This window comes from Astatotilapia calliptera, chromosome 8, assembly GCF_964374335.1.
Source record: "Astatotilapia calliptera chromosome 8, fAstCal68.1, whole genome shotgun sequence".
Lineage (NCBI taxonomy): Eukaryota > Metazoa > Chordata > Actinopteri > Cichliformes > Cichlidae > Astatotilapia > Astatotilapia calliptera.
This window is the reverse complement of record NC_137429.1, coordinates 20,381,871-20,406,218: the sequence shown is the minus strand read 5'-3', so window position 1 is coordinate 20,406,218 and position 24,348 is coordinate 20,381,871. Positions and strand designations below refer to the sequence as shown.

General features: G+C 39.9%; 3 protein-coding genes across 11 annotated transcripts; 2 read left to right on the top strand and 1 right to left on the bottom strand.

Annotated features, from left to right (window-relative positions):
* The first annotated feature begins 77 nt into the window (after positions 1 to 77).
* Positions 78 to 13,858, top strand: eif2ak1 (eukaryotic translation initiation factor 2-alpha kinase 1). 5 transcript variants are annotated; one of them, XM_026178945.2, is made up of 16 exons: positions 78 to 168; positions 712 to 872; positions 2,814 to 2,981; positions 3,106 to 3,242; positions 3,401 to 3,435; positions 3,525 to 3,624; positions 3,773 to 3,853; positions 3,946 to 4,039; positions 4,137 to 4,185; positions 8,452 to 8,833; positions 9,283 to 9,391; positions 9,549 to 9,655; positions 12,737 to 12,851; positions 12,942 to 13,021; positions 13,196 to 13,429; positions 13,592 to 13,858. In XM_026178945.2, the coding sequence occupies exons 1-16, from the start codon at positions 155 to 157 to the stop codon at positions 13,715 to 13,717; spliced, it is 1,992 nt and encodes a 663-aa protein (XP_026034730.1). In that variant the 5' UTR covers positions 78 to 154; the 3' UTR covers positions 13,718 to 13,858. The 5 variants fall into 5 exon arrangements, with proteins under 5 accessions (XP_026034730.1, XP_026034728.1, XP_080161709.1 ...); XM_026178943.2 differs by having other exon boundaries at positions 3,522 to 3,624; XM_080305583.1 differs by lacking the exon at positions 78 to 168 and having other exon boundaries at positions 460 to 872.
* LOC113028570 (ankyrin repeat domain-containing protein 61) lies at positions 9,209 to 13,719 on the bottom strand. 3 transcript variants are annotated; one of them, XM_026178971.2, is made up of 6 exons: positions 11,732 to 12,212; positions 11,447 to 11,541; positions 11,101 to 11,272; positions 10,726 to 10,926; positions 10,103 to 10,387; positions 9,396 to 9,988 (listed from the first exon to the last, which is right to left on the bottom strand). In XM_026178971.2, exons 1-6 carry the CDS (start codon positions 11,912 to 11,914, stop codon positions 9,782 to 9,784), a joined length of 1,143 nt encoding a protein of 380 aa, XP_026034756.2. In that variant the 5' UTR covers positions 11,915 to 12,212; the 3' UTR covers positions 9,396 to 9,781. The 3 variants fall into 3 exon arrangements, with proteins under 3 accessions (XP_080161710.1, XP_026034754.1, XP_026034756.2); XM_080305584.1 differs by lacking the exon at positions 11,732 to 12,212 and adding an exon at positions 13,586 to 13,719 and having other exon boundaries at positions 9,209 to 10,387; XM_026178969.2 differs by having other exon boundaries at positions 9,209 to 10,387.
* A 555-nt stretch (positions 13,859 to 14,413) lies between the features above and the next one.
* usp42 (ubiquitin specific peptidase 42) lies at positions 14,414 to 24,106 on the top strand. 3 transcript variants are annotated; one of them, XM_026178934.2, is made up of 18 exons: positions 14,414 to 14,532; positions 15,769 to 16,018; positions 16,604 to 16,810; positions 16,913 to 17,023; positions 17,258 to 17,357; positions 18,322 to 18,389; positions 18,489 to 18,559; positions 18,651 to 18,733; positions 18,843 to 18,954; positions 19,071 to 19,211; positions 19,456 to 19,556; positions 19,740 to 19,905; positions 20,004 to 20,687; positions 20,795 to 20,874; positions 21,034 to 22,113; positions 22,363 to 22,670; positions 22,763 to 22,816; positions 22,902 to 24,106. In XM_026178934.2, the coding sequence occupies exons 2-17, from the start codon at positions 15,778 to 15,780 to the stop codon at positions 22,810 to 22,812; spliced, it is 3,603 nt and encodes a 1,200-aa protein (XP_026034719.2). In that variant the 5' UTR covers positions 14,414 to 14,532; positions 15,769 to 15,777; the 3' UTR covers positions 22,813 to 22,816; positions 22,902 to 24,106. The 3 variants fall into 3 exon arrangements, with proteins under 3 accessions (XP_026034719.2, XP_080161707.1, XP_080161706.1); XM_080305580.1 differs by lacking the exon at positions 14,414 to 14,532 and having other exon boundaries at positions 15,643 to 16,018; XM_080305581.1 differs by lacking the exons at positions 22,363 to 22,670; positions 22,763 to 22,816; positions 22,902 to 24,106 and having other exon boundaries at positions 21,034 to 22,117.
* Positions 24,107 to 24,348: the final 242 nt, after the last annotated feature.

The window sequence follows — 24,348 nt, the reverse complement described above, 5'->3', positions numbered from 1 at the left end:
CAAGTCCCGCGCGAACTGCGCAGATTGCTCGCGAGCGTCACGTGTGCGCAGAACAGCGCAGCTTCCTATTAAAAGCAGCAAAACAGTAATATAATGAGTGCGTAAGAACACAGCCTCAAAATTAAATACAATAGTAGCAAAAAAAGTAAAATAAATGGCACTGTTAGAGTAAGTATTTTCAAAGCTGTTGCCTAAAGCTTAGTATTATTTCATCACCAAACCGACTCCGTAACGTGTCAGGGCGAATGTGCAATTATCCAGTTTTTAAAAACGAAAAGACGACTTTTTAACTACAGGGACCACCTCAGTGTCTTGACTTTTTAGTTTCATATTTTTCAAATGCGCTTATGTTAATTTTACTTTAAGTTTTTATTTTATTTTATTTTTTTATTTTACAAAAACATAGATTAAATAGAATAAATAAGTTAACCTTTTGGCTTAATACGCTTATTGTCAGACGGTCCCTGTAAGGCTGGGGAACGCAAAACATGGCTGTCCATTGACATGGTGAACCTTATGGCATTTTTCATACAGCTTTTCGGACTTTTCTGCCGTTGTACATTTTCACAAACTGGGATTTAACGTAGAGTTTGACTCATCTTATTGCAGACATGGGGCAGCTTTTTTATTTTTATTTTTTGTCGGGCAGCGTGGTGAATTAAGCGTTTTATTTTGCCATGTCATCGTTATTTCCCGTACTAAAATGTACAGCTCACCGTCCGACAACGGACTCGTGCAGTCGGAGGAATGTTCTGGCAGCAGCGGCCTTTTGCTTCGGCATAACCGTAAACCCAGCTGGAGGCAGGAGGCAGACAGTATCGTTAGCCTGCTAAACTTGGCGACTGAAGAGGACGACGAAGTCCAGTTTGACAGTAAGCAGATTTTCGTTGCTGTGTTTTACAACTGCTAAACTCAAAGGTTTTGTTTACACCGGTGTCAACCAAACGTCCGTGACGGTTGTCCACATTGATTGAGTGAAATGTGAGTTTTGGAGTTGTCGAAAGTCCACACCTGCATTTTTACTTATGTAATATAGCAGGGGCGTAGCTAAGAAGTTAAGAGTCCGTGTGACAAGCCATCCTCTGAGAGACCGTTTATTTTAACTGCATGAACAATTTTAAGGATCAGCTTTAGTCTTCAGCCTCAGCCTCCAGTCATGATATCGTGCACAGTACCCTCCAATAAGTATTAATTGAATATGGTGCTTGCAAGAATATTCAATCTTTTCACCTTTGCAAAACCCATTTGAGCTGGGTATGCATTAAAATGTTAACTTAAAAAGCAATCTCATTAGTTGGATGACGTATTGTAGTATCCATTGTTTGAGTTTCCTTTTACTTGAAGCAATCAAAGTAGCATGAATTAGTACAGACATTAAAAAAATAATACAAACACTCCCTTTATTGTGGATAGCTGGTACCCAGCCAGATCCACTTATACTTAAGTATAGTGGCAGCTGTCCTGTTTAAGGCATGTTTAGAGTGAAATGAATTCTGTTAAATGCTACCATTTACCTCAGTGATTGTATTAGATTTAGGATTTAAAATAAACTTCAGTGAATGTGGCCAAAAGAAGAAGCTACCGTAGCTTTATAACTTTTGCTGATTTTGATTGCATGTAAGCTTCCTCTACTTTTGCTGTCTTCATCCTGCACTCTCTCCTTCTCACCCTCTCTATCCTCCTCCCTCAGGCTTTGTGCTGTCACCAAAATGTAAATGTGACAGTGAAACAAAATGTACAACAACAACAACAATAAAAGCAGGATTTACATCGTTTTATGATAGTATTCTAATTGAATATAGGCTTCCACTGCCCGTTGATAGCTAACATCCTTCTGGCTTGCTCTGGAGTGCTGTTGTGCTGTAAACAAATAATGAAGCCCAATTCAAGCAGAATGGGAATAAAATAAACTACACTGGCTCCTTGGCTGGCATAAAGCGATATGGCAGTAGACTTATGGACAGCTAATAATCTTTAGCGCTCTAGCCTACATCGGCTAAGGTTTGTGATGCTATTTAGAGAATTTGGTGATGAAAATTAGGGGTGCTTGTCCCCCCACCAGAAAGGCTCCAAACCCTTTGAAATACACTCGTATATATTTGTGTGTTTGAGGTCTCATTTATGTTTTGGGTTTTGAGGTATGTGCGGCTGAAATGCCTGACTGAATTAAAGCAACCATACCTATTTATGCATGGCCTATCCCTTTAGTTCTTAGTGTCACAGAGAGAAATAATAGTCTTTACATGTGAATTTACTCCATAGAGCCTTCAAATAAAGTGAGTCACAAAGAGGCAGGTCTAGCCTGACCTTCCTCCTTTACATAAACAGGATTTAAAATACACCTGGTTAATGTTTGCTTCACACGTCAGGCCCTCCCTGTGTACGAATTCTGCAATATTATAAAATGAGAGTGACGACGGAGACCATGCAAAGACCCCTACATGCACATCTTCTCCTAAGCTCAGTCATTTTGTGCGATAGGTGGAGGGGGGCCTGTGTCCACTGGATATGGCAGATAAGCATTACTGTTGTGCACACCCCCTTATGCATAAACAAGATGAGCAAATTTTTTCTTGAAGTTGAATCATTAGTGTAGCTCTGAGGCCTTAATATTGCACCGAAAGGGTTTTCACACAGAAGAATGGATATAGGAGAAAGAAACATTGTAGAAATTATAGCAAAAGTTATTGAAGAAGGTAAGACAGCTGTGTCAGAAATCTACTCTGTGAACTTTACAGAACAGTCAGCTGCGTTCACAAGTGCTTATTTGATCTCATTTTCAGTGTTTTTCTTTCTTTTTGTCCTATGTTTAGCTTCAGACACAGACGATAACCGTGAGGTGTTGATGGCTGGTAGGCATTATCCGTCAATCCAAGAGTTTGCCTCAGCCATCCCCAACCACCTTCTCCTCGGGTCTTTGCTCGAGCACCTGTGCTTTGTTTACGAGAGCAATCCAGCTCGCTCACGCATGCTGTTTAAAGGTAGCCATCGAGATCCTATACTAAGAACTGACATTTAGTTAGAAGAGAAATCCAAATACAGTTCATGTTTAGCATTTGGTTCATGTGTCACATAGGTTTAAGTATTTTATTGCTCCTCTCACAGTCATAGGTCAGCGTTTAGCTGCCATGAATCTCCTTTCACCTCTGGCAATAAGTGATGAATTCAGCACCGTCAGACTCCAGCATAACCGGGCCTTCACCGAGCTGCTTAATGCTGCCAGCTCCTCACTCTACCCTCAGGTAAGTGGATCTGTTGCCAGCACCTACACTGCGTGCTTGGAGTCAGTATGTTAGTTTTAATCAACATTTTTGAGAAAATTCTGTACTTTGATAAACCTTCTTTGCTGCCTGCTGTGTCAAAGAGTGATCATTGTGATTATCCTCATCTTGGTTTGCAGGGCCTCGGAACAAACGCACACAATCCTTCTCTAAGGTAAATTGTATTTGGATTTTTTTCTGATGCATGTGTTCAAAAGCATATTTCAGTACATTTTTAAGGAAGCCTGTTTGTGCCTTAAGCAGACCTAAGGAGGGACTGTTTCAAGCGCAGACATCACGGTATCTCAGTGAGTTCGAAGAAATCTGTAGACTTGGGAAAGGATCATATGGAAACGTATTTAAGGTATATATAATTTTTGTGACATTCTTTAAGAAACTCTTCTAAACTTTTCATTTTTCCTCACAATTTCATTGTACATGTACAATGACAAGAAAGGTCTATTCTGTTCTAAAACTGGATTTGAGTTAAATCATTGTGTTATCGTTGATAGGTTATGAACAAATTGGATGGACAGTATTATGCGATGAAGAAAATTCTCATCAAAAAAGTTTCAAAGGAAGACTGTATGAAGGTAAGCCTTCTGAGCTGTGCTCATTAGAACACTTATGTAACTTAAATACAGAGATATGAAGTACCCGCTTTAACTTGTTTTACTTGCTGTAGGTCCTTAGGGAGGTCAAAATGTTGTCCAGCTTGCAGCATGTAAATGTTGTGGGCTATCACACCGCATGGATGGAACATGTCCAGCCTGCAGCATGTGAGTATTTCAACTCTGTCCTGCACATGTTTGCTTGGAAGAAATGCATGATGGGACCGCTGATGGAGACTTTGTGTGTAAACTGTCTTTGTTGCAGATCCTGAGTCAAACTTGCCTGCACTAGAATCTGCTGGACGACAAGACAGGTAGGCAGTGTGATTATTATCCGTTTTGGCTTTGTGATTTATTAGGTTGTTGATAATTACAGTGTTACTATTATTCTCATTTATGGGCTCAAATTTTCGTTTCGAGGGTGTGCTAGAATAGATTTGCAGGCGTTAATCTTCAGATGGTACACAGATACAGCATTACTTCTCACCTTATGTGTGCAATGCTGTTTGTTTGCTCCCTTCCTGAATCCCTAATGTGTTCCGACTGGTCAGTTGGCACGATATTTCCACAGTATAACGGTTTAACGTTTTCCTAACAACAAAGGATTCCTGGTTTTAATCCTAGGAGGAGACACAAATGCCATGGGTGGGTGTGCTAAATTAGATGCTGAGCTACCCATTGTAACCCTTTAGGGACTAGCCAAAAGTAACTTTTTGTCAGTGGTTACTAAAAAGACAACAATTTAAAATAAGCAGAAAGGTTTCCTCTTGCTTCTAATGTCCTCTCTGTGCAGTTTTTATACAATTTTTAAAAAACCTAACAAAACAAAAAAACAGCACTTATGTAATCTTTAGCTGATTATATTAATAGTTATTTTTTCAGACCACATTACTGTTATATTAAGGGTTTTAGTTATGAGCAGCAAATTGGCACATGATTTGGAACATGGCTTCTGGTTTAAATTTGTCTCAGTGAGCCAAGTTTGTTTGACTGTTTCATTTTTATGTTGTCTGTGAACAGAAACAGAAAAATCTACCTGTATAAATGAGAACAGATTTATTGGGAATATTGCTTGACTAAAATTTTGTTACCGGTAGTGTGAACAAAGGCATATGGGAGAGAAGCAAACCTAATGTTAACCATATTACTGTCACACTTTCCTCCTCTTGTTGGAACGTTGCCATCTGGATTTAGTTGACTCAGGTGCTTAAAGTAGCTACCAAGTAGGCATCTTGCCAATGTGTTACATAGTAGCATAGGTAACAGAAGAAAAGACTGGATTACAAACCAGATATTTAAGGCAGTTCAGTAGCATTGTTTTGTGTGCGAGTAAATAACTCCATTTGTGGCCTATGTAAATGTTTTACAAGTATAGGCTATACAAATTATGAACGGCATTATTAAACTCTCTGGGGAAATGTCATTTTTTTCATTATTTCACAAGTGTTGTTAAACAGAGAAATTGTCCCACCATGGTGTCTCTCTCTGTGGGGATTGTGTTCTTTATAATGTGTGCCTCTCCCTTCTTTCTTGAAACATAATCAGCATCTCTGAGGTTGTCCTTAGCATACTTCAGTCTGACTTGTAGGTGTCTCTAATGCAGAAGTTGAGTTTTTCTTGGGCTGCAACCTCATAGTCCATTCCTGTGTATGGCTCTATTGGATTACTTCTTTTTTCTTTTTTTTTGACACTGTAATTTTTATTGATAGTTTTGTCACAGTTTAAACATAGACATGTATTGCATTACAGGAGAAATAACCATGCAAGCACACAGTCAAAACAAACAGAACTAAAGCGAACAAAAGGTGTGGGTGCCAATTCTAATCAACTACCGTATGCATGCCTGCCTTTACTCCGCAGCATACATACTCCAGCTTATATACGTACTTTTATACGGGCATGCATCAATAGATATACAGAGTCATAGACCTTAAATGTTTTGTTCGTTCATTAATTTTCCTTGGTGCCATATAATGTCCACTTCTCCCACTTAGCAACGAAAATATCTTCCTTTAATCTGAGAATGTAAGTCATTTTTTCCATTGCATAGATTTCTCCAACAATATTTAACCAGTCTTTTGATGAAGGCGGATCCAGTTTGTACCAGTTTCTTGTTATAGCTTTCTTTGCAGCTATCAATAGGATTTTTGTCAAATACAAGTCGTCGTACAGAACATACTCTCTAATATTCCCAAGATATACAGTTTTAAAATTGTGTGGTAATTGATAGCCCAAGATATTGCCTATTACAAGAGTCACGTTCTTCCAAAAATTATGCAGTTTCAGGCACTCCCAAAACACGTGCGTATGGTGTGCTTCCATGTTACCACATCTTCTCCAGCATGGCAAACTGTCTTGAGTCTTTTTACTTTTGATTTTTGGTGTAATAAAGAATCGAGTAAGGTGTTTCCACCCAAATTCTCTCCAGCATCTTGAGTTAGTCGTTGTGTTCTGGGTTTCACACATATCTAACCATTCCTCAGTTGAGATATCAGTTTTTATTTCCTGCTCCCATTTCTTTTTTATGTATTCAGTTGATGTTGCCGTGTTCTCTCTTAGATTTTTATATAGTACAGAAATCTCCTTGAATTGGAGGCCCTATTGGATTACTTCTTGAAGTCTACCATTCCCGACATGGCTAAGTCATTCATTGGTGTCTTGGCAGTTGTTTTGGGGTCTTTAGACACGTCTCCCTCTAGTTTTCTTTCCACAGTCTTTGAGATCTTTCACTTTCTACCTCTACCAGGCTCGTTCTTTACTGTGTGACTCTCCTTATATTTCTTGGTGATGCTTTTCACTCCAGTTCTTGACGCTTCAAAATGCTGTGATAATTTTGTATAGCCATCTCCTTATTGGTAAGCATCAACAATTCTTTTCTCAAGTCTAAACTGATTTTATTTGTCTTTGGCATAATGCTTTCTCATGTGACAGCTAAAACTCTTGCTGAAGTTTTAACTGTGTAAATTAGAAGATAACCCTTAGATTTAACTTGATTTTACAAGCTTTGAGTATTACAGAGTTACATCATTGCACAGCAATGGTTTGTGCTATGGCTCAATAAAAAGGTCAGTTTTTCAGGAGTCTGATAATGTTGTTTTCTTTTTCTTTTTTTCTGAAAGAAATCTGGATTTTTGTAAATGGTTTTCTTGGGAACACATACATTATGTATGTTTATCCTAGAAACCCTATGTTGATTTCTTTATGTACTAGGTTTCTGACTTGTTGTGTTTAAAAGCATTTGGGAAAATTTTGACAAAACTAATAATTTTCTCCTGCTTTTGTAAAATTACCTTGAAGTGGAACACTTTGGATGAATTGCTGACTTCAATTCAGAGCACAAGTAACATTATTCTTGATTATGTGTAGAAATACCATTAAAGGTGGGCTATTTATTGCAGGTCTTGGCATAAAGTCTGTGTGACTAGTGAACAGTGTTGGTCAAGTTACTTGAAAAAAGTAATCAGTAACTAATTACTGATTACTTCCCCAAAAAAGTAATCCCGTTACTTTACTGACTACTTATTTTCAAAAGTAATTAATTACTTAGTTACTTAGTTACTTTTTAAAAACACGATTTACAACCTGAATAGGTGATAAAGCGATAGATCTTTCAGCCCAATTCTACTTTTTCTACAATCCATCATACAAAATGTAATCAAATGGAAAAGTCCCTTTTTAAAACTTGTTTTATTCGTTTTAATCTTTTAACTTTATGCATCAAGCAAAAATGTAATTATATGCAACATTCTCTGACTGGAAGAAATTTGTTTAATATTTAAACCTATTTTCTGCACATTCCAGCACATAAAAAGTGTTTACACTCAGTCTTTCAAATAGATGCAAGTAAAACACAGCAGAGAATAAATAAAATCAAAGACTAGCGGTCCTTTTGCTCTATTTTCACCTGTAAAGCAGGAGCGGGGTACGCGGAGGTTTACCCTGGTGCAGGTGTGCCGCAGCGGTCAGTGGAAGGATACGGCAGTTTCTCTGTGAATTTCCCATTACGTGGTAGCGCACTCGGAGCTTGCTTGGAAGCTCACTCACATGTACTGTACCAATGTACCTGCACATGTGATGTGACAATAAAAGTGATTTGATTTGATTTGAAGTTTAGGGTTTTTTTTCGCTGTAAAAAGAAGTTTTCTTCCCACGCACAACGGACACTAATGTTTTTGTCACTTTTTATCAAACTTAAAGTAAGGTCAGTACTTCCACGCTTTAAATGCTGCACGCTCATACTCTCTCCAGTACTCGATATATGATCCACTGTTGATCTGCACACAGCTGTTGTCATGAACGTCGCACTCGCTTACGTCACTGTCATGAGACATTCTCGCAAAAAAAATCACGGTTGTAGTAACGCAGTAACGCAGCGTTCCTACGGGAAAGTAACGGTAATCTAATTACCGTTTTTGCAATAGTAATCCCTTACTTTACTCGTTACTCGAAAAAAGTAATCTGATTACAGTAACTGCCCATCTCTGCTAGTGAATGACTAGATATCTCGAGGCATGTACAGGCAGCACTAGTAATTAGTTTGTGAACTTGCACTAAGTCTGTCTCGACTCTTTCATTTACAGCCTTGATGAAAGTGGGGAGAAGAACAGCAGCAGTTCCTCTATAGTTTTTCAGAGCCACAGTCAAACACCCGCAGAGACTGCTTCAAGTGCCAAAGTACCTCAGAGAGACACGCAGCCTATAAAAGCCTTAGTTCCCACCCAGGAGGGACAGGTGGTGTGTCCCAAGACGATGCGTCGCATCCCAGAGAACTATGTCCCTTGCGTTTTTCTGGGACAGCAAGGTCCCATTAAGACCTCCAAGTGTCCTGCCATGGGTTGGGACGCTTCAGCAGTTTTGGATGAGGAGTCCAGTAGGAGTAGCATGGAACTAAACAACAACTCCTGCATTGACAAGGAGTGTCATCAGTGGACTGAGAAGCGTCCAACGAGGCCTTCTAAAGAGGTAGGTGATTTAAAAAAACAACAACAAAAAACCCAAACTTTCTTGGATTTAAAAAAGCTAATTAAACTAATTTCAGATACTGAGGTAAGTGTATGTAGAAGTCATAAGTTCAGGCTTCAGACTGATCTAAATTATAATATTTATAATTATTTTATTTTTATAATTTTTCACAGTTTTCACACGGATGTCAGTGAGATTGAATATCAGTAATATGATCATCTCCAGCACACTGCTCTCGAACAGTGCATTCCTATCAGAGAATAAACTGAAAGGGTATACCTAGTTTAAGATAATTTTATATAGGCTTGCAAAGCAACGCTAGTAAAGCCCATAAATTATAATAAATAATAGACATGAAGGTGGAAATGAGCAATAGGAGTTTTTTCTTTTTCTTTATTGCAAAAAAGAAAAGCAGAGGATGTAACTTTTCTGTTATGGCATATCTGCAGGTGCACTTCCACCTGATGCTTTATATCCAGATGCAACTATGTGAGCGCTCCCTAAAAGACTGGATCTCTGAGAGGAACGCCAAGCCCAAAGAGGAACAAATCTCAAGATGTAATTTCTCAGTTATACATCCATGTTTATTTCAGATTACTTACAGCCCAGAGCTTCATGTTGCTTATAATATATGCAGATAATATTTTTAGGGGTATTCTGAGATAGAAAATCTTTTTGGGGGAGGGGAATAAATAGATGTATTTTCTGTTTTCAGGTCCTTATGCCTGTATTGATACTGAACACACGCTCAGACTGCTAAGACACATACTTGAAGGTGTGGAGTACATTCACTCCAATGGAATCATGCACAGGGACCTGAAGGTATGATTTCTCTTTTCTTTCTTTCATCCACACCTCTGTTACTTTAAGGTTAGTCAGCGGTTTGATGCAAAAGTTTAAAGTCAGGTGGAGTTTGAACTGGTGTCAGGTTGGAGTAATATGAAATTATTATTTTACATATTCCTGTTCACTGTCTGTCACAAAGGAGATGTTGTGTACATTCTCCCAATGGTTGAAGATAAATTTGTACAGCTTGTCAGGAAGGATTTTCCTCGTTTCTTCTTTCTTGCCTCTGACGTGTGTTAGATAAATGTCACTCTTACAAATATCCTGAAGTCTCCTTGGCTGTCGAGTTAGGTTCATGAGGTAGTCTCTCTGTTTAAAGAAACATGGTTTTGTTAAGGTTAAGGGCAGGTGGCCTTTTTGGTTGTAGACAGTAAGCGGTGAGGTCAGGCTGAGGAGCTTCACTAGCAGAGAAACATTTCTCACATTAGGCATGTTGTTCAGGAAAAGGTACAGACAGTTCTCCCCTGCTTCGCTTAGCTTATACATGCTAGCTCCGTAGCTCAGCAGCAGGTCTACGAGCTCCTCGTTTCCCATGCTACATGCCTCGTGTAAAGGTGTCATGCCAGCGTTGTTCACTGCATTGGGCTCCGCGCCTTGTTCGAGCAGCTCAGTGATGCTGCTAATGGCGTCTTCTGGGGTTTTAGTGGTCTTTGTAGCCATTGCCACAGCAGCGAGGTGTAGAGGGGTGTTCCCAGTGTGCTGCACTCCCTATTAAAAAGAATAATACAGACTTGTTGAAGGACACAAGATATTTCAACAGTGTTGAGAGCAGAAAGGTTAAAGGAAAACTGAATCACATGCTGCCATTGTGCATCTTTACAAACTTGATCCATGCTTTTGGATGGGAAGGGGCTTTTTATAACCACAGCATATATAATTGAGTGAGTATGTAATTAAGATTGTAAGTAAATATTTAATTAATGATAAGTTGGTGTTGACAGTTATAATTAACTTTTCCTATGTCTTATTATCCATAAAGCACAGTTGATTAAAAAAACAAACAAACAAACATAATACTGAATATCAAATTCTCAAACAATACAAACCATGTTAACATTTGCGCCATGCCTGAGCAGACTGGCAATAATATTCTTATGCAGTATCCCAGCAGCCATATGCAGAGGTGCCATCCCACTGCCATCCACAGCATTAACATCGGCACCATAGCACGCCAGTATTTGGACAGCAGATAGTGCTCTGTAGCGTACTGATATGTGAAGAGCTGTCTGGTGGCCTTTTCTCTCCACCTACAGATGAACCACAATTTAACCAGTATTTATCTTAAAGCAGAATTTACTTCCACAGACTTATTACAGTATGCTGACTTTGACGTTGTTGGTAGCCCTTTTGCATGTTGAACATCAAAGTTAGGAGATTGTAAGAAGCAGCTAGACATCTATTTGCCTACATGGAAAACTCACCTTAGCATTGATGTTTACACCATGGTCACAGAGGAGCCTTAAACAGGCCTCTGCCTTTGTACACACACCGATCACTTTAGTCTGGAACTTGGAATCTGGTTTTTGGGACGTATTCAGGATGCTTGGCCAACCAATTATCACCAAGTGCAGCGGGGTTCGACCAAGCATATCTCTGTGACAGAGGTAAAGGTGAAGACATGGAGAACAGAAGACTTTTAACAGAAAGTACATTATTTTTCTTGTTCTCAACCCCCTATAAAATAATTGTATGATGATCAAATGCTTCAGGAAGTATTAGGTGATTCTACCTGAGTTAGATGTCAGGTTTTAGTGCTTACATCCATACCTCAATTCAGTGTCTGCTCCTGCAGACAGAAGACTCTGCATGCTTTGGATTTTTCTGTAAGAGGCAGCCAGGTGAAGGGGAAGAATAGCAAAGCCCTACCGGGAAAAACGAGTGAAGAAGAAATGGAATAATCATAAATTTAAGTTTCTTGTTTGCCTATAAACAGTTGACATTTATTTGCTATCAAAGTTGTTTTCTTTCTTTGTTTCTGTGAAGTGAGACTTGCTTGCAAGCATAAAAAGATCCTTGCAGTATTTTATAAGATGGTAGCATTGTTGCATTTACCTTGCAGAAGGCTTCTTTATATACTTTGCCTTGTGGCTCAATGAGGAAATTGCTCCCATGTTTCTCAATCAAGTCTTCAATGCGTTGCAAGTCCTCTTCCATGACTGCTGTGTAATATTCATTGCTGTGAATTTTGCTAATGCTACCTCTCTTATCCAAACACTCCTTGTGCTCCTCCAGCATGGTCAAGTGCTGCAAATTCACTGATGTTTTTCATAGAAAGACATCAGGAAGCAATACTTTACGGAAGGGAAGTCGAAAGCTACTTCTGTTTTCTGTGGTTGGTGTTTTTCTAACTTTGATGTGCAGCCTTCCTGTCTGAACTGATAACTTGTTGCTGCACTCGGGGCCAATTTTGGGGGCTTGCTGCATCCGTTCCTGCAACTAACTGTGTTTGCATCACATAGTTACCTTTTATTTACCTGTACTTAAAGTTAAATCTTGATGACTGTGGGGGGATGAAATTGAAAAACAATTGACCATGTTTGGTTACCTTCAATTTTATTTTCATATTTTTACTTTCTCATTTTATTTTTCCATTTTAAGTTATCTTTAGCTAGACTGAGCAAGTGCCGCAGTTGTCTAGCAATCTCATAAATCAGTAAGTTCAGGGAAATAAATGGGGAGAAAATGTAGGTGAAGTCACTACAAATAACGTAAATAAAAAAATGAATACAATTGAAAAGTAATGGAAAAAACAAAATACAGTATAAATAGTCCCATTATTAAAAATATGCTTTCTATTGCATTTAATTGCTTATTTATATATTCTTTTTGTTCACTGGGACAGACTGGATTAATTATTCAATGTATTTTCCCATCAGAGCCTTTATGTGGAAAAAAATTTAAGAAAAAATATTGCACATTTTATGTAAAGTTAGATTCTCTCAAATCATAAGAATGTTTAGTTTTTGTCTTTATTGTATTGCAGATTTCACATAAAAGAATCTGTGTCCTTAGTGACATATGGAACTTAATTATAACCTTTTTTTTTTCTCCCCACAGCCAAGGAACATTTTTCTTCACGGCCATGATTGTCATGTTCGGATTGGGGACTTTGGTTTGGCCTGCAGGGACATCATAGCGGATGGACTCAAAAGCAACACTTCTCCTTACAGCGGTAAGAGTTTACCCACATAACATGGCATGTTTCAGAACCACCAGTAGATGGCAGCGTTTGCTATTTAATGACATTTCTGGTGTTTTCAAGATTGCAGCCATACTTCAGGTGTTGGCACATTTGTGTATGCTGCACCAGAACAACTGAAGGGCTCCAATTATAATTCAAAGGTAATGGACTGCCTTACTTATTAATAATTCATGTTTTCTTTTCATGTAAAAATCATTCTGAAGTGTTAGCAATTTATGATTAGAAATGGTAACATTTTATTAGAATTAATTATTTTTTTCTGTTGTCTTTTAACAACTGTGCTGAACATGAATCTTCATTTGCTGCTCACTCAGTCTGACATGTACAGCATCGGAGTGCTGGCTCTCGAGCTATTCCAGCCTTTTGGTACCGAAATGGAGCGGGTCCGGACACTTGGGGACCTGAGGGAAGGGAAAATCCCTGACTCGTTCTGCCACAGATGGCCAGTTCTGACAAAATACATCATGAATCTCACAGATAAAGAACCCAGTGTTCGTCCCACAGCCAGCCAGCTTCTACAGAGTGAACTCTTCTGCAGTAAAGACAAGGTACGGTGTAATTAAAAGACTATTTCTTTCTTTACTTAAGGAAACAAAGTAAATAAAAGTTACTCATGTAAAGAGTGGATTATGTTTTACTGTTTGAAGTTGTTGAGGTTTTTGTTTTCATAATAATTCCAATCCAGTTTTAAGAATATTCCTCACCCTCAGGTGATCCACGGTTTGCAGAGGAGGGTTGAAGAGCAGGAAGAAGAGATCATGCAGCTGAGGAGACGGATCACTCAGCTCCAGACTTCACAACTCACAGTTAATTTCTCCGAGCTGGAAAACACCTGAGCCTTTGAGGAAAAAAAAAAAAAGTTGCTAGCTTAGTGCAAATTAGTGTGTTTGTATGTTTGAATATTTAAGTGTGTCTCATGCATCTGGATTGCAAATACTTTTCTTCATTGAGCAGTTTAATAAAAATTATTTCTAATATATTCGGCAGAGTTTCTGCAAAGCACCGTGTCACTTAAAATCATTTGAGGTATTTCTTTAAAATCTATGATTTATATTATGAGTTTGACAAGTCGATGTTTAAGCAGAACTGAGCAGCAGAATAGTTTATCCTGAGAGTTCAAGGTGCAGTCTTTACTGTTTGACACAATAAGTCCTGTCATTCTTTCTTTTTTCTGAAAACATAGGCACTTATTGTATTTACATGATGAGGGGTTTCTATATTTCCTGCATATATGTTTGAGATTTGTTTAAAATGAGATACAGGGGGTGCGCTCTGTTATGTTTCAATAGCTTTCAAACGTTAAAATGCTGGGAGCACCCAATAATATAGGGAAAATAGCATTTCTACATCGTTTTTGTTTTGTTTTAGTAAAATAATTAAATCTGGACCACTTCTATAATCACGATAAAGCTATAGAGCTCATACTGTGGGGTGGTACACCATGTACACAAAGTTTAGAGGTATGTACATGCGCCGGATATTCACTAGGAACGTTTGACGATTTTAGGAACCTATCAGAGGCCTTGTTTCATCCCAGGTACCCGGATGTACCCGTGGGGCAATTAGCTACGTCATTGTTCACCGCCGGACACCCGCTAGAAATAAGGAATGGATTTACAACCTCTACTAACGCGATCATAACAGGTTACAGGTGAGTGTTGTATTGCCTTTACGATCAAGTGCCACTTTAACTGTGCGCCCGTAATATTTTGGTAGGCGTGAGCCGCTGAGATTTGTTGTAGTAAGCTTACACCGGTTCTCTATGTCGTGTCGGAGAGAGCAGCGCAGTGATCATACACAAGCGCCGGCGTCGAGCCCCTCCTTTCTCCTCTAGCTAGACGCCCCGTTGCCCAGGCCACACATTTTTAAATAAAATAAATGTCACCGCACAGCCAGGAAACTACCCGTCAGCTTGCTGGTCCGTAACTACGCTTCTCTGCGCCATGTCAGCCAGCGTCCATAGTCTTGTGCTAGCTAGCAAGTAGGCAAGCTAGCTAGCCGCACAAAATGCTAGCACAGTTCGATAGCTACGTTGCGTTCGGCGTTTCGATGGTTTTTGCATCTTCTTTAAGTGCGCGTCATTACATCTCGGAATTCGACAAGACTGGTAAGCTCTCAACTTGCTCTCCGTCTGATGTGCTCAGGGTTTTTTGTGTGTTTTCTTGAGGTTTTGCGACGCTGCGTGTTAAAGGCCTAGCAGCCGTCATTTAGCCAATGTGAGCCACTCTGTAAGAGCAGGTGGGAGGGAACAGCTGCTTCTGTTGTAAACGTGCTTCCGACTTGGAAATTTCCTCGGTCGAGTGGGTTATCTGGCATTTCCCCTCTTGAGTTTTCTAAACACAAATTTTTGTCGATATTTTAAGTTTGTTAGTTGGACAGAGTTAAATTAGATGTCGAAAGTTACTCTTGTCTCCTGGTGTTTGTTATTTAAAAGGAATCTGACAAGATGATTCAAATAAAAGCAAAGGGTCAAAAACAAATATTTGGCGCTCACTTATGCTAGTCTGTTTGTGAATGTAAACAAATCATCCAATCTAACACAATTTCTGATACTTGTTTGCTGAAAGTTTAGGCGATGGTATGAGGGCAGTGTTTAATATAGCGTTATTTAACTATAAGCTATAAGAGACTTAGAGCTTTTTATTATCATTGTGCAGTTTTTTGCACAGCGAAATTGGGTATAATCTGTTAATGTGGCTTTTGTATTTAGTAGTTGTTGTCCAAACTCACTGTACTGCTACCTAACCAGTGTAGGATTAATGTAGTATTTAAGTTTTCTTTCCCTTTTTCCAAAATAACAATGAGAAAATTCAAACCTAGCAACGACTTAGTTTTTTTTTGTTTTGTTTTCAGTTCATAAACGTATGTGTCTTTGTTCCTAATGCAGCTATGAACAATGACCATAGTTGACGGATCTTCAGAAAAGTCTGACCACGAGTCAGCCGGATGTAACCGACCCTCCTTCACCAGTGGAGACGTGGGGATGGACAGCAGTTGTTCCAGCAGCTGGGCAGTGGGCCCCACTGTACCCAGTGACTCTCCAAGGCTCAAGGCTCCAGTAGGCTGCCTGGCCCCCACTCCTGGAGCTGCTGTGTACAACAGTACACCCTCCTCCGTGGACCGGCCCAAGGACCAAGGTCAGAGCAAAGCCTGGCTTTTTTTCAAAATGTCTTTTTAAGCTGTTTGAAGATTTTTATTGTCAGACAGAATAGTTTTCCAACCTGTTTTAGCAAATATGGAACCACACTTTTTAGCCATTATTTACCCATATTTGTCAGAATTGGTTTTAGTAACATACAGCTAATCTTTTTGCTTCTGCTTTCACACAAGTTTGACAACTGTTTTTGTGGGTGTTGTGTTGCTGCTTCCCTTCTCCGTTCATTCATCCAGTTATGTAATGCATCCAGCTTTGCATGATCAGTCACTTCAGCTCGTGATGCAATTGCTGTTTTTATATAAAGACCGGCAGCCCAACTTGTTTAGCAGAAACAAAGGAGAAGGCAAACTGTCCCGTCTTTCTTCCTGAGCCTGTTTAGGAGTTGTTCACAGTGGCCAGAATCACATTATATAACTGTTAATAGTTGTAGCTATTACTGTGATGTCCTGACATGACTTTGCCATGTGCCAGTGTGTGGTTATATAAGTAAGGTAGCATTAAATTATGTCCTTTTTAAAATGTATTGAAACAGATTTTTAGTAATAATTGTGGCTCTGTGTGTCAGTGATGAGCAGTAGCGATGGAATTGACTTGCCCCAGAAGGTGCTGTTCTCACCAGATCGGCTCAGCCTAAAGTGGGCCCAGGTTCACCGCATTGGTGCAGGCCTCCAGAACATGGGGAACACCTGCTTCCTCAACTCAGCCCTGCAGTGTCTCAGCTACACCCCTCCTTTAGCAAACTACATGCTGACGCGGGAGCACTCCAAAACATGTAAGTTTATTTCACCAACAGTGGTGTTACGCAGTCCTGCGCTGATTCTCACATTGTATCACTCCTTACTCACTCAGTATTTTGTCTCTGTCTCTGCTGCAGGTCATGAGCCAGGGTTCTGTATGATGTGTACCATGCAAAACCACATCATTCAGGTTTTTGCCAACTCTGGGAATGTCATTAAGCCCATTGGTGTACTCAATGAGCTTAAGAGTAAGTGGATGACTGTTGATGCTGTGCTCTGTGCAAAGTGTTTACCTATATTTTAATGATAGGAGGCGCTGTGTGACTGTTTACCTTTTGTAATTTTGGAGGGAAATAATCTGGAGGGATTTTGAATTCTGTTTTTAAATAAGTGTAAACTTGCATTTAACTGTGGTATCCTTTACAATAATTCACCTCCTGCTTTGTTTTTTGGTTCTGTTTTTCCTCGTTCCCCTCACCCAGGGATTGCAAAGCACTTCCGCTATGGAAGCCAGGAAGATGCTCATGAATTCCTGCGGTGCACAGTGGATGCTATGCAAAAGTCCTGCTTACCTGGAACCAAGTGAGTGTCATTTTACATTGCATGCATTCTAAACAAATTAAACACACAAAAATATTTTTACTTGGGCTTGACAGTGTTTGCACTTTATTATGTAGTAAGATCCATAATTAGCTACGTAGAGGTAACACCGTGACAGTAGGAGAATATGAAATAAATCCTTTATCCTGTTTTTTCAGGAAGTGCAGTTTATACTAGTTCGTTTTAACTATTAATGCTTCAATTGCTGAGAGTATTTTTCAGAAATGCAGATTCCTCAGTCTCTTGCCTGACTGACACCTCAGTTTACATACTAGGCAAGCCACTTGATATAATACCTCATTATTATATCAAGTTTTTTAATGAACTTGACTGCTCCAACACAGAAAGTATTCTTACACTGGGTGTGGTAGCTTGTTTTGGTAACAGGGCTTGAAAAGATCAGAAGCGGCTTAAACGTGTAGTAAAACAGGTGTCTGGGATTATGGGGGAGAGCTGCCAGTCTTAGTGTCTAGTATAGATTTCTTCTGAGGCAACAGGGTAAGCAGTGTGAGCAGGAGCACTCAACCCCTCAGGTCACCCTAATGGCATTAGTGCTATTATTGCAGCAGCAAAATTCAGAAAATCCAGGTTTTTCTATGTGTTACTATAGAGCTTCAAAGTCTATGTGCACATTTAACCAAAACTACACGTTTAACAGATGCACTGGGCTGAGTGTTGTGCTTCTTGTTAGACTCCTAAAAATAATTTATTAATTCATTTTTTTTTTAAGAACCTAAAGTGTCAATTCTCATCAAATCAATTCTTCCCGTGTAGCAGCAGATGGCCTCTTAAGTAATTAATCGTGCTCCAATTCCTCCTATTGTCTTTTCTGCTACTTGAATACTATAAAGTGATCGTCTGGTTCCAAAATGCTAAAAATAAATGGTCAGTTAATTGTTGCACTGTCCTTATTAGTTAACTTTTGTGCTTTATCTTTTTATTATAGATTGGACAGGCAAACGCAGGCAACCTCTTTCATCCATCAAGTGTTTGGCGGGTACCTAAGATCCAGAGGTAAGTCACTGTTTTTTAAGGTTTGATTTATTTTTCTTTTATTTGTCTTTTTATGTCTTACAGCTTGTGTGATACTCATAGCACTGATTTCTGTTTCAGTTAAATGTTTAAACTGCAAAGCTGTCTCAGATACATTTGACCCTTTTCTGGATATCACTCTGGAAATTAAGGTAATTGGACAACATTCAAAGTGACGTTGCTACTATGTATTCTCTGCATTATGGAGTGTGAGGTTTTTCCTCTCTCTCTCTGTTCATATAGACTGCTCCAAATGTCTCCAAAGCTCTGGAGCAGTTTGTCAAGCCAGAACAGCTGGATGGCGAAAATGCTTACAAATGCACCAAGTAAGTCAAAGAGATGCCAAACCATGATGAGTTTTAGTGTTTAGGTGTGATTTTTTTTTTATTTTTATTTATTTTTTTGGTCAACAAGCTGAATGTTTGTTTCCTTCAGGTGCAAAAAAATGGTAACGGCCTCAAAAAGATTCACAATCCATCGCAGCGCCAATGTGCTCACCATCTCACTCAAACGCTTTGCAAACTTCAGTGGAGGCAAAATCACAAAGGTAAATGGCCAATAGTGTCTGCTTAAGTCATAAAGATACATGACAGATGCTTTGTTTTATTATAAAACAGGATATTTGCATGTAATGTTTGAAATTTTTTGTTTGGTGGTCATCAGGATGTGAAGTATTTGGAGCATCTGGATCTGCGGCCCTTCATGTCTCAGTCCCACGGGGAGCCCCAGCTCTACAGGCTGTATGCTGTGCTGGTTCACTCTGGATTCAGTTGTCATGCTGGACACTATTTCTGCTATATTAAGGTACTGGCTGTGCCCGAATCTGTTTGAATGTTGCTGTTGCTTAGTACAAACAAACACACACCATAAACAACACATTTCAGCAGAAAACTGAATGCAAACAGAGAAAAATACTTTGTATGCATTGAAAGAAAGAAAGAGAGAAAAAAAAAAGACCCCTATATAACCATAAGATTCTTCTTTTTAGCTCAAATTCAATTCAGAAACTGAATCTGCTGTGTCACATCTCTCTCATTCTGTCTCACAGGCCAGCAATGGGCAGTGGTTTCAGATGAATGACTCGTCCGTGTCAGTCAGTGACATTAGGAACGTCCTCAACCAGCAGGCCTATGTCCTCTTCTACATCAAGTGAGTAAACATCGGTATTTTTAAACATTCTAGGCTTATTCCTTCAGTAGAACTTTTCCCATCATTATTTAATAATGTAGACATGTTTATTCCCACTTTTCTTGTAGAAAATTTATTATTATAACTTAATGTTATAATGTTGATGCTTTGTCATGGTTAATATTCTTTTTTCCATGTCATCAGGTGCACAGATGTGAAAAAAACTGGGGACTACAGCCACGTGAACCATAACGCTGGCATATCTGGTCAGTCATCTCCCCGGCCGGTGGTGATCCCACGCACCATGGCCACCATGCATCACAACAGTGTTGGCTTCATAGGTCCCCAGCTGCCACCACACATGAACAAGGTACTTCCTCACCTGAGGGTACTGCTAATGTTGTTGTTTTTGTTAAACCCAGCGTTTGTCTTCTAAAAACCTGTTGTTGTGACTTCTTGTTCCTTCAGAGTTCGCTTCATGTTAATGGGAATGGATCTCTGAGGGACTATCCCACAAGCTCCAAGCCCAGCACCAGCGGCAGTGCGGTGGGGAAACCAAACCATGGACTAGCTACTTCTGCTTCCTCTGCTTCCATCTCCCACTCAGTAAGCCGGCCCACAATGATTCCAGACAGCGACAAACGACAGAAGCTTTCATTTTCAATTGGGCTAAGCAAACCGAACCGCCCATCTGCTTCTTCCTCCTCTTACTGCCAGCCGTCCTCCGCCAGCAGCTCCTCCTCCTCCAGCTCTTTGTCCTCCTCACAGTCTACCTCAGACGTCCAACCAGACGTTCGTTTTATTCCGCGTCCACTAAACCGAGTCGGCGGCATGCCTTTCAGTAATGGGGATCACAACCCTGTAGGAAACGGGGCATCCTTCCTGGTGCCGTACAGCCAAGAGTCTTCAGAGGAATCAGACCAAGAGAACTGTGGCACTCTGGATAACGGCAGTTCATCCAAGTCTCATCCTAATGAAAATAAAGACACAGGAAATGTCTTTGATAATTCTCCCAAAACCGCCAATGGGGAGTCAGGAGTGCACCATCACGGCAATGGATTAAATGGACAAACGTATGGAGACTTCAAATCCAGTCAAAATGGGCACCACAATGGTCATCACAAAGTGAATGGACACAGCGGCCCTGACAAGGTAAATCTTGTCTTTATTTTTAGAATGCTTGTCTGTTTGGGTTTTTGTTTGTTTTTCTTAAAGGGACGTATTATTAATATTTCTTTTATTTATTTTGGGCACATCAGATCTCTGGCAGTAATCATGGCAGTTTGACGTCTACGGCTCCTGTTGCTAATGGAATAGGCAGTGACCATAGCCAACCAAAGTAAGCCTAACACTGAACTAAAAAAAACTTATTGCTCTGCTGTCCATTTTATGCATTTAAATTTTTAAGTTTAGAGGAGTGATCTTAAAACTGCAGACTTTCCTCTCTGCCAGTGTGACAAAGCATTGCTCATATTGCTTTTGTATTTTATTTTTCCAGCAAAGATGCTTCATCCCAGGCCAGTTCTTCTCAGAGCATTCATCCTGCTGCTAATGAAAGCCAGGATTTCTCCACTCCTGTCACAAGGGCTAAAACTCCATCTGAACCCCTGCCTCACTGTACAGAATCCTCTGCTGTTAGCGCTTCACCCTCAGCTACTGCTACAACTACCCCTTCTGTTGCAGCTAAAGAATCTGCTTCCGCTCTTTCTTCTTCTGGGCAAGATGACAACCCTGCAGCCTTACCCCCTCAGCCGGGCTGCTCTCAAAGCACCAGTGGGGCTTCTGCAGCTCCACAGAAAGTTAGCGTAAGCAAGGATGAAGCCAAGGATCTACCACAAGATAAATGTGCAACAACAGGGACTGAAGGACGTAAGGATACTAAGGAGCAGTATCAGTCCAAGCCTAGTTCTAGTTGCAATGAAAGACGATCTTCCCGAGACAGGGAAAGACTGTACTCTAGCTCTGGCAGAGATAGAGAAAGACACTACAGGGATAGGAGTCACGAACGAGAAAGCGACGGCGATCGTCACCGGTACAGACGGGACTACAAAGACGGTCACCACCGCCAGTACAGGGATCGTTTCCCCCTTTCTGGACGTTACTACAGGGAATGGGAGGCCGATCGTCACCGGGAGCGAACCTTCCAGCACCCTCGGGAGCGTGATCGCGACAGGTGCTCTAACCATTACCATTACTACCGCTACCGGTCAAGAGAGGACATTGACCATGAGCGAAGGGGATATGGTTACTCCCACCGAGAGGAGTCTCGTGGCAGTCGGAGGTGGCTGCAGGATAGTAGAGACTCCTGGGCAATGAAGGATAAGAGTAATGGCAAAGAGAGAGAAAATTACTCCTCAAAGGAAGGAAATTTCTCACCTTCTACAGCACCAGAAACAAACAAGTTCAAGGGCTCCCCGCCACGGGCTCGCCTTTCCTCTCCAGACAAAGAGGATCAAAATCACAAGAGGACTCTCAGCAAAGACAGGGACGACAGCTCTGAGGCCCGCCACACTAAAAAACACAAAAAGAGTAAGAAAAAGAAGAAATCAAAGGATAAAGACAGACACCGTGAGAGTGGGTGAGTATTGCCATCTTTCTCTCAATCCTTTAATGAAAACAGAAGGAAATGTTTGTTTGTTTTAAGCTAGATTTTTTTTGAAAATAATATGGGGTTAAAGCTCACTATCAGTATTAATATTTTCTTAAAAACGGAAAGAATTTTCATCATTTTATTGATAATGGGTCACTTTTTCTGTCTTAGGCTGGCCGTAAAGCTTGAGATCTTGGTTTTGTTAAACAATGTGATTGGTTCTCTGTCATCCCATAGAAGTTCTGACGGAGATTCAGACAGAGCTGCGGAAATGAAGAAGAAAAGGAAAAAGAAGAGACATCAGGACAGCGATCCCGAACTGCACAGCCCAGACGCAGCTCGGAGCCACAGAAACAGAAGCAGCGAGGAAAGGGAGAGCCGCAAGCGACACCACTCTGACAGAGACTTTGAACATGACAATGGTTTTCCATCGGAAAAACGTCGCTGCACAGACTACGCTGACGGCAGCGGTGACCATCTACTACCTTCCGATCATACCGCACCGGCAAACGGTTCAAGTTACGGCCATCTCAATGGACAACCAGGTATTCATTTAGTCTCCAAAATCACAGGAATGCTGAATTAAATGGTGCTGACGAGCTAGTCCAATTTTAAAGCATCAAACCCTGTTTTGTAGGTTACAGCCAAATCAGCGGCAGTGGATTTCCCAGTGACCTGAAATACTGACTCTGTGAGTGGATGTCTTTTTAAATGGTCAGCGTTGATGTAGCTACTAATACTTTCTCTTCACTAAGACCTCATCTTTGTCATTTCAGATCCATCAACCGAATTTTAACAACAGCAGAGGAATGACATCAACTTTTTTGACGTGGTGCTTCTTCATTAGGAATAATATTGTATTTTTACCTTAAGTAAAGTGTTTTAAAATTTAAACTATCCCCCCCCCCCCTTTTTTTTTTTTTTTTTTTTTTTTTCCCTCTCCTCAAATGGGCTTATTTATTTGCCGTAATTTCTCCTAGCTATCGGTTAAAAAGAAACCTGTTGAACATTTATGATGAAGAATATTAATATATACTTGTATGAACACAAAGCCTGGAGCTTAAACATCTCAACTGCTGCTCAGTGGAACTCAGGACTTGAAAAAAACGTGTTAACATCAATCACAGATATCCACCTGCTTCGAAGAGGAACGAAACAAAGGGAATGACGTGATGCCCGAGAGGACTGAAAGGCATCGGAAGTTTAAGATGTCACCATATCTACACAGCTGCAATGTTTTACTTTATTTCTTTCTGGGAGCCGTGAAACTAATGGAGTTATTTGTGCAAGGGGAGGGAGGGAGGGAGGGAGGGTGGGGTGGGGTGGGGGGTGATGAGTGCAGTGGTGGGAACAGAGCTTTGCTGACTGATACCTCCATGTTAACCCTGGAAAGACTTGAGAACATTTCCCAGCTTTCATTTTCATCTTCGTTCCCATTTGTGAAGCCTAAGATTCACTCTGTAATTTTAACTTTCTTCACCAGATGCAGAGGGGTTTTTGTTTTTTGAAATTAGTTTTGTCATGCCGCTCTCTCCCACATTCGAAAAACAAAAAGAAGCACCACGCTATTGCTGTCATGGTGGTGGACCACTTTTTCCTTTTTTTTTTTTTTCTTTTTTTTTTAAGATACAGTTTGTCGTCTAGCGTCAAAAAATACTGTGAATTTAATTTTGAACTGTAATATCAGTTACTTTTATATGTTTAAAAAAAAAAAAAAAAAAAAAAAATCAAATCCTGTATCAGGATTCTCAGATTTCTGTTTTGTGTTTTTAGAAGAACAAATTTTGAGCATATTCTCTGGACAAATTCAGTGATGAATATGCTTTGGGTTGTTTTTTTGTTCTTGTTTTTTTTCCTTTTCAACTCTAGACAAAAGTTGGAAGAAAAACTGCTGTTATACCTTTAAGTTTAGCATGTACGAATTTATACATTGTATAAGGTAAACGCCTTAAAATACATTTGTTAATGTCAGAAATTGTAATTTGTTCTTGGTCTTGGACTTTGTTTACAAGCTGCATTGAAATGAATGGGGAAAAAATGCTGATTGAGATGAGTTGCAGGGATTTTGCTTTTTAAAGCCCCTGTGTGCTTTTGTATGATATAGACTAGACTGTATGAGACTCTTGTTGAGCAAACCTTCCACTACGGTTAAATTATAATGTAGATCCACTAACGACACTCCTATGTATTCAGGTTTTTGTTACATACAAACACTTTTCTAGC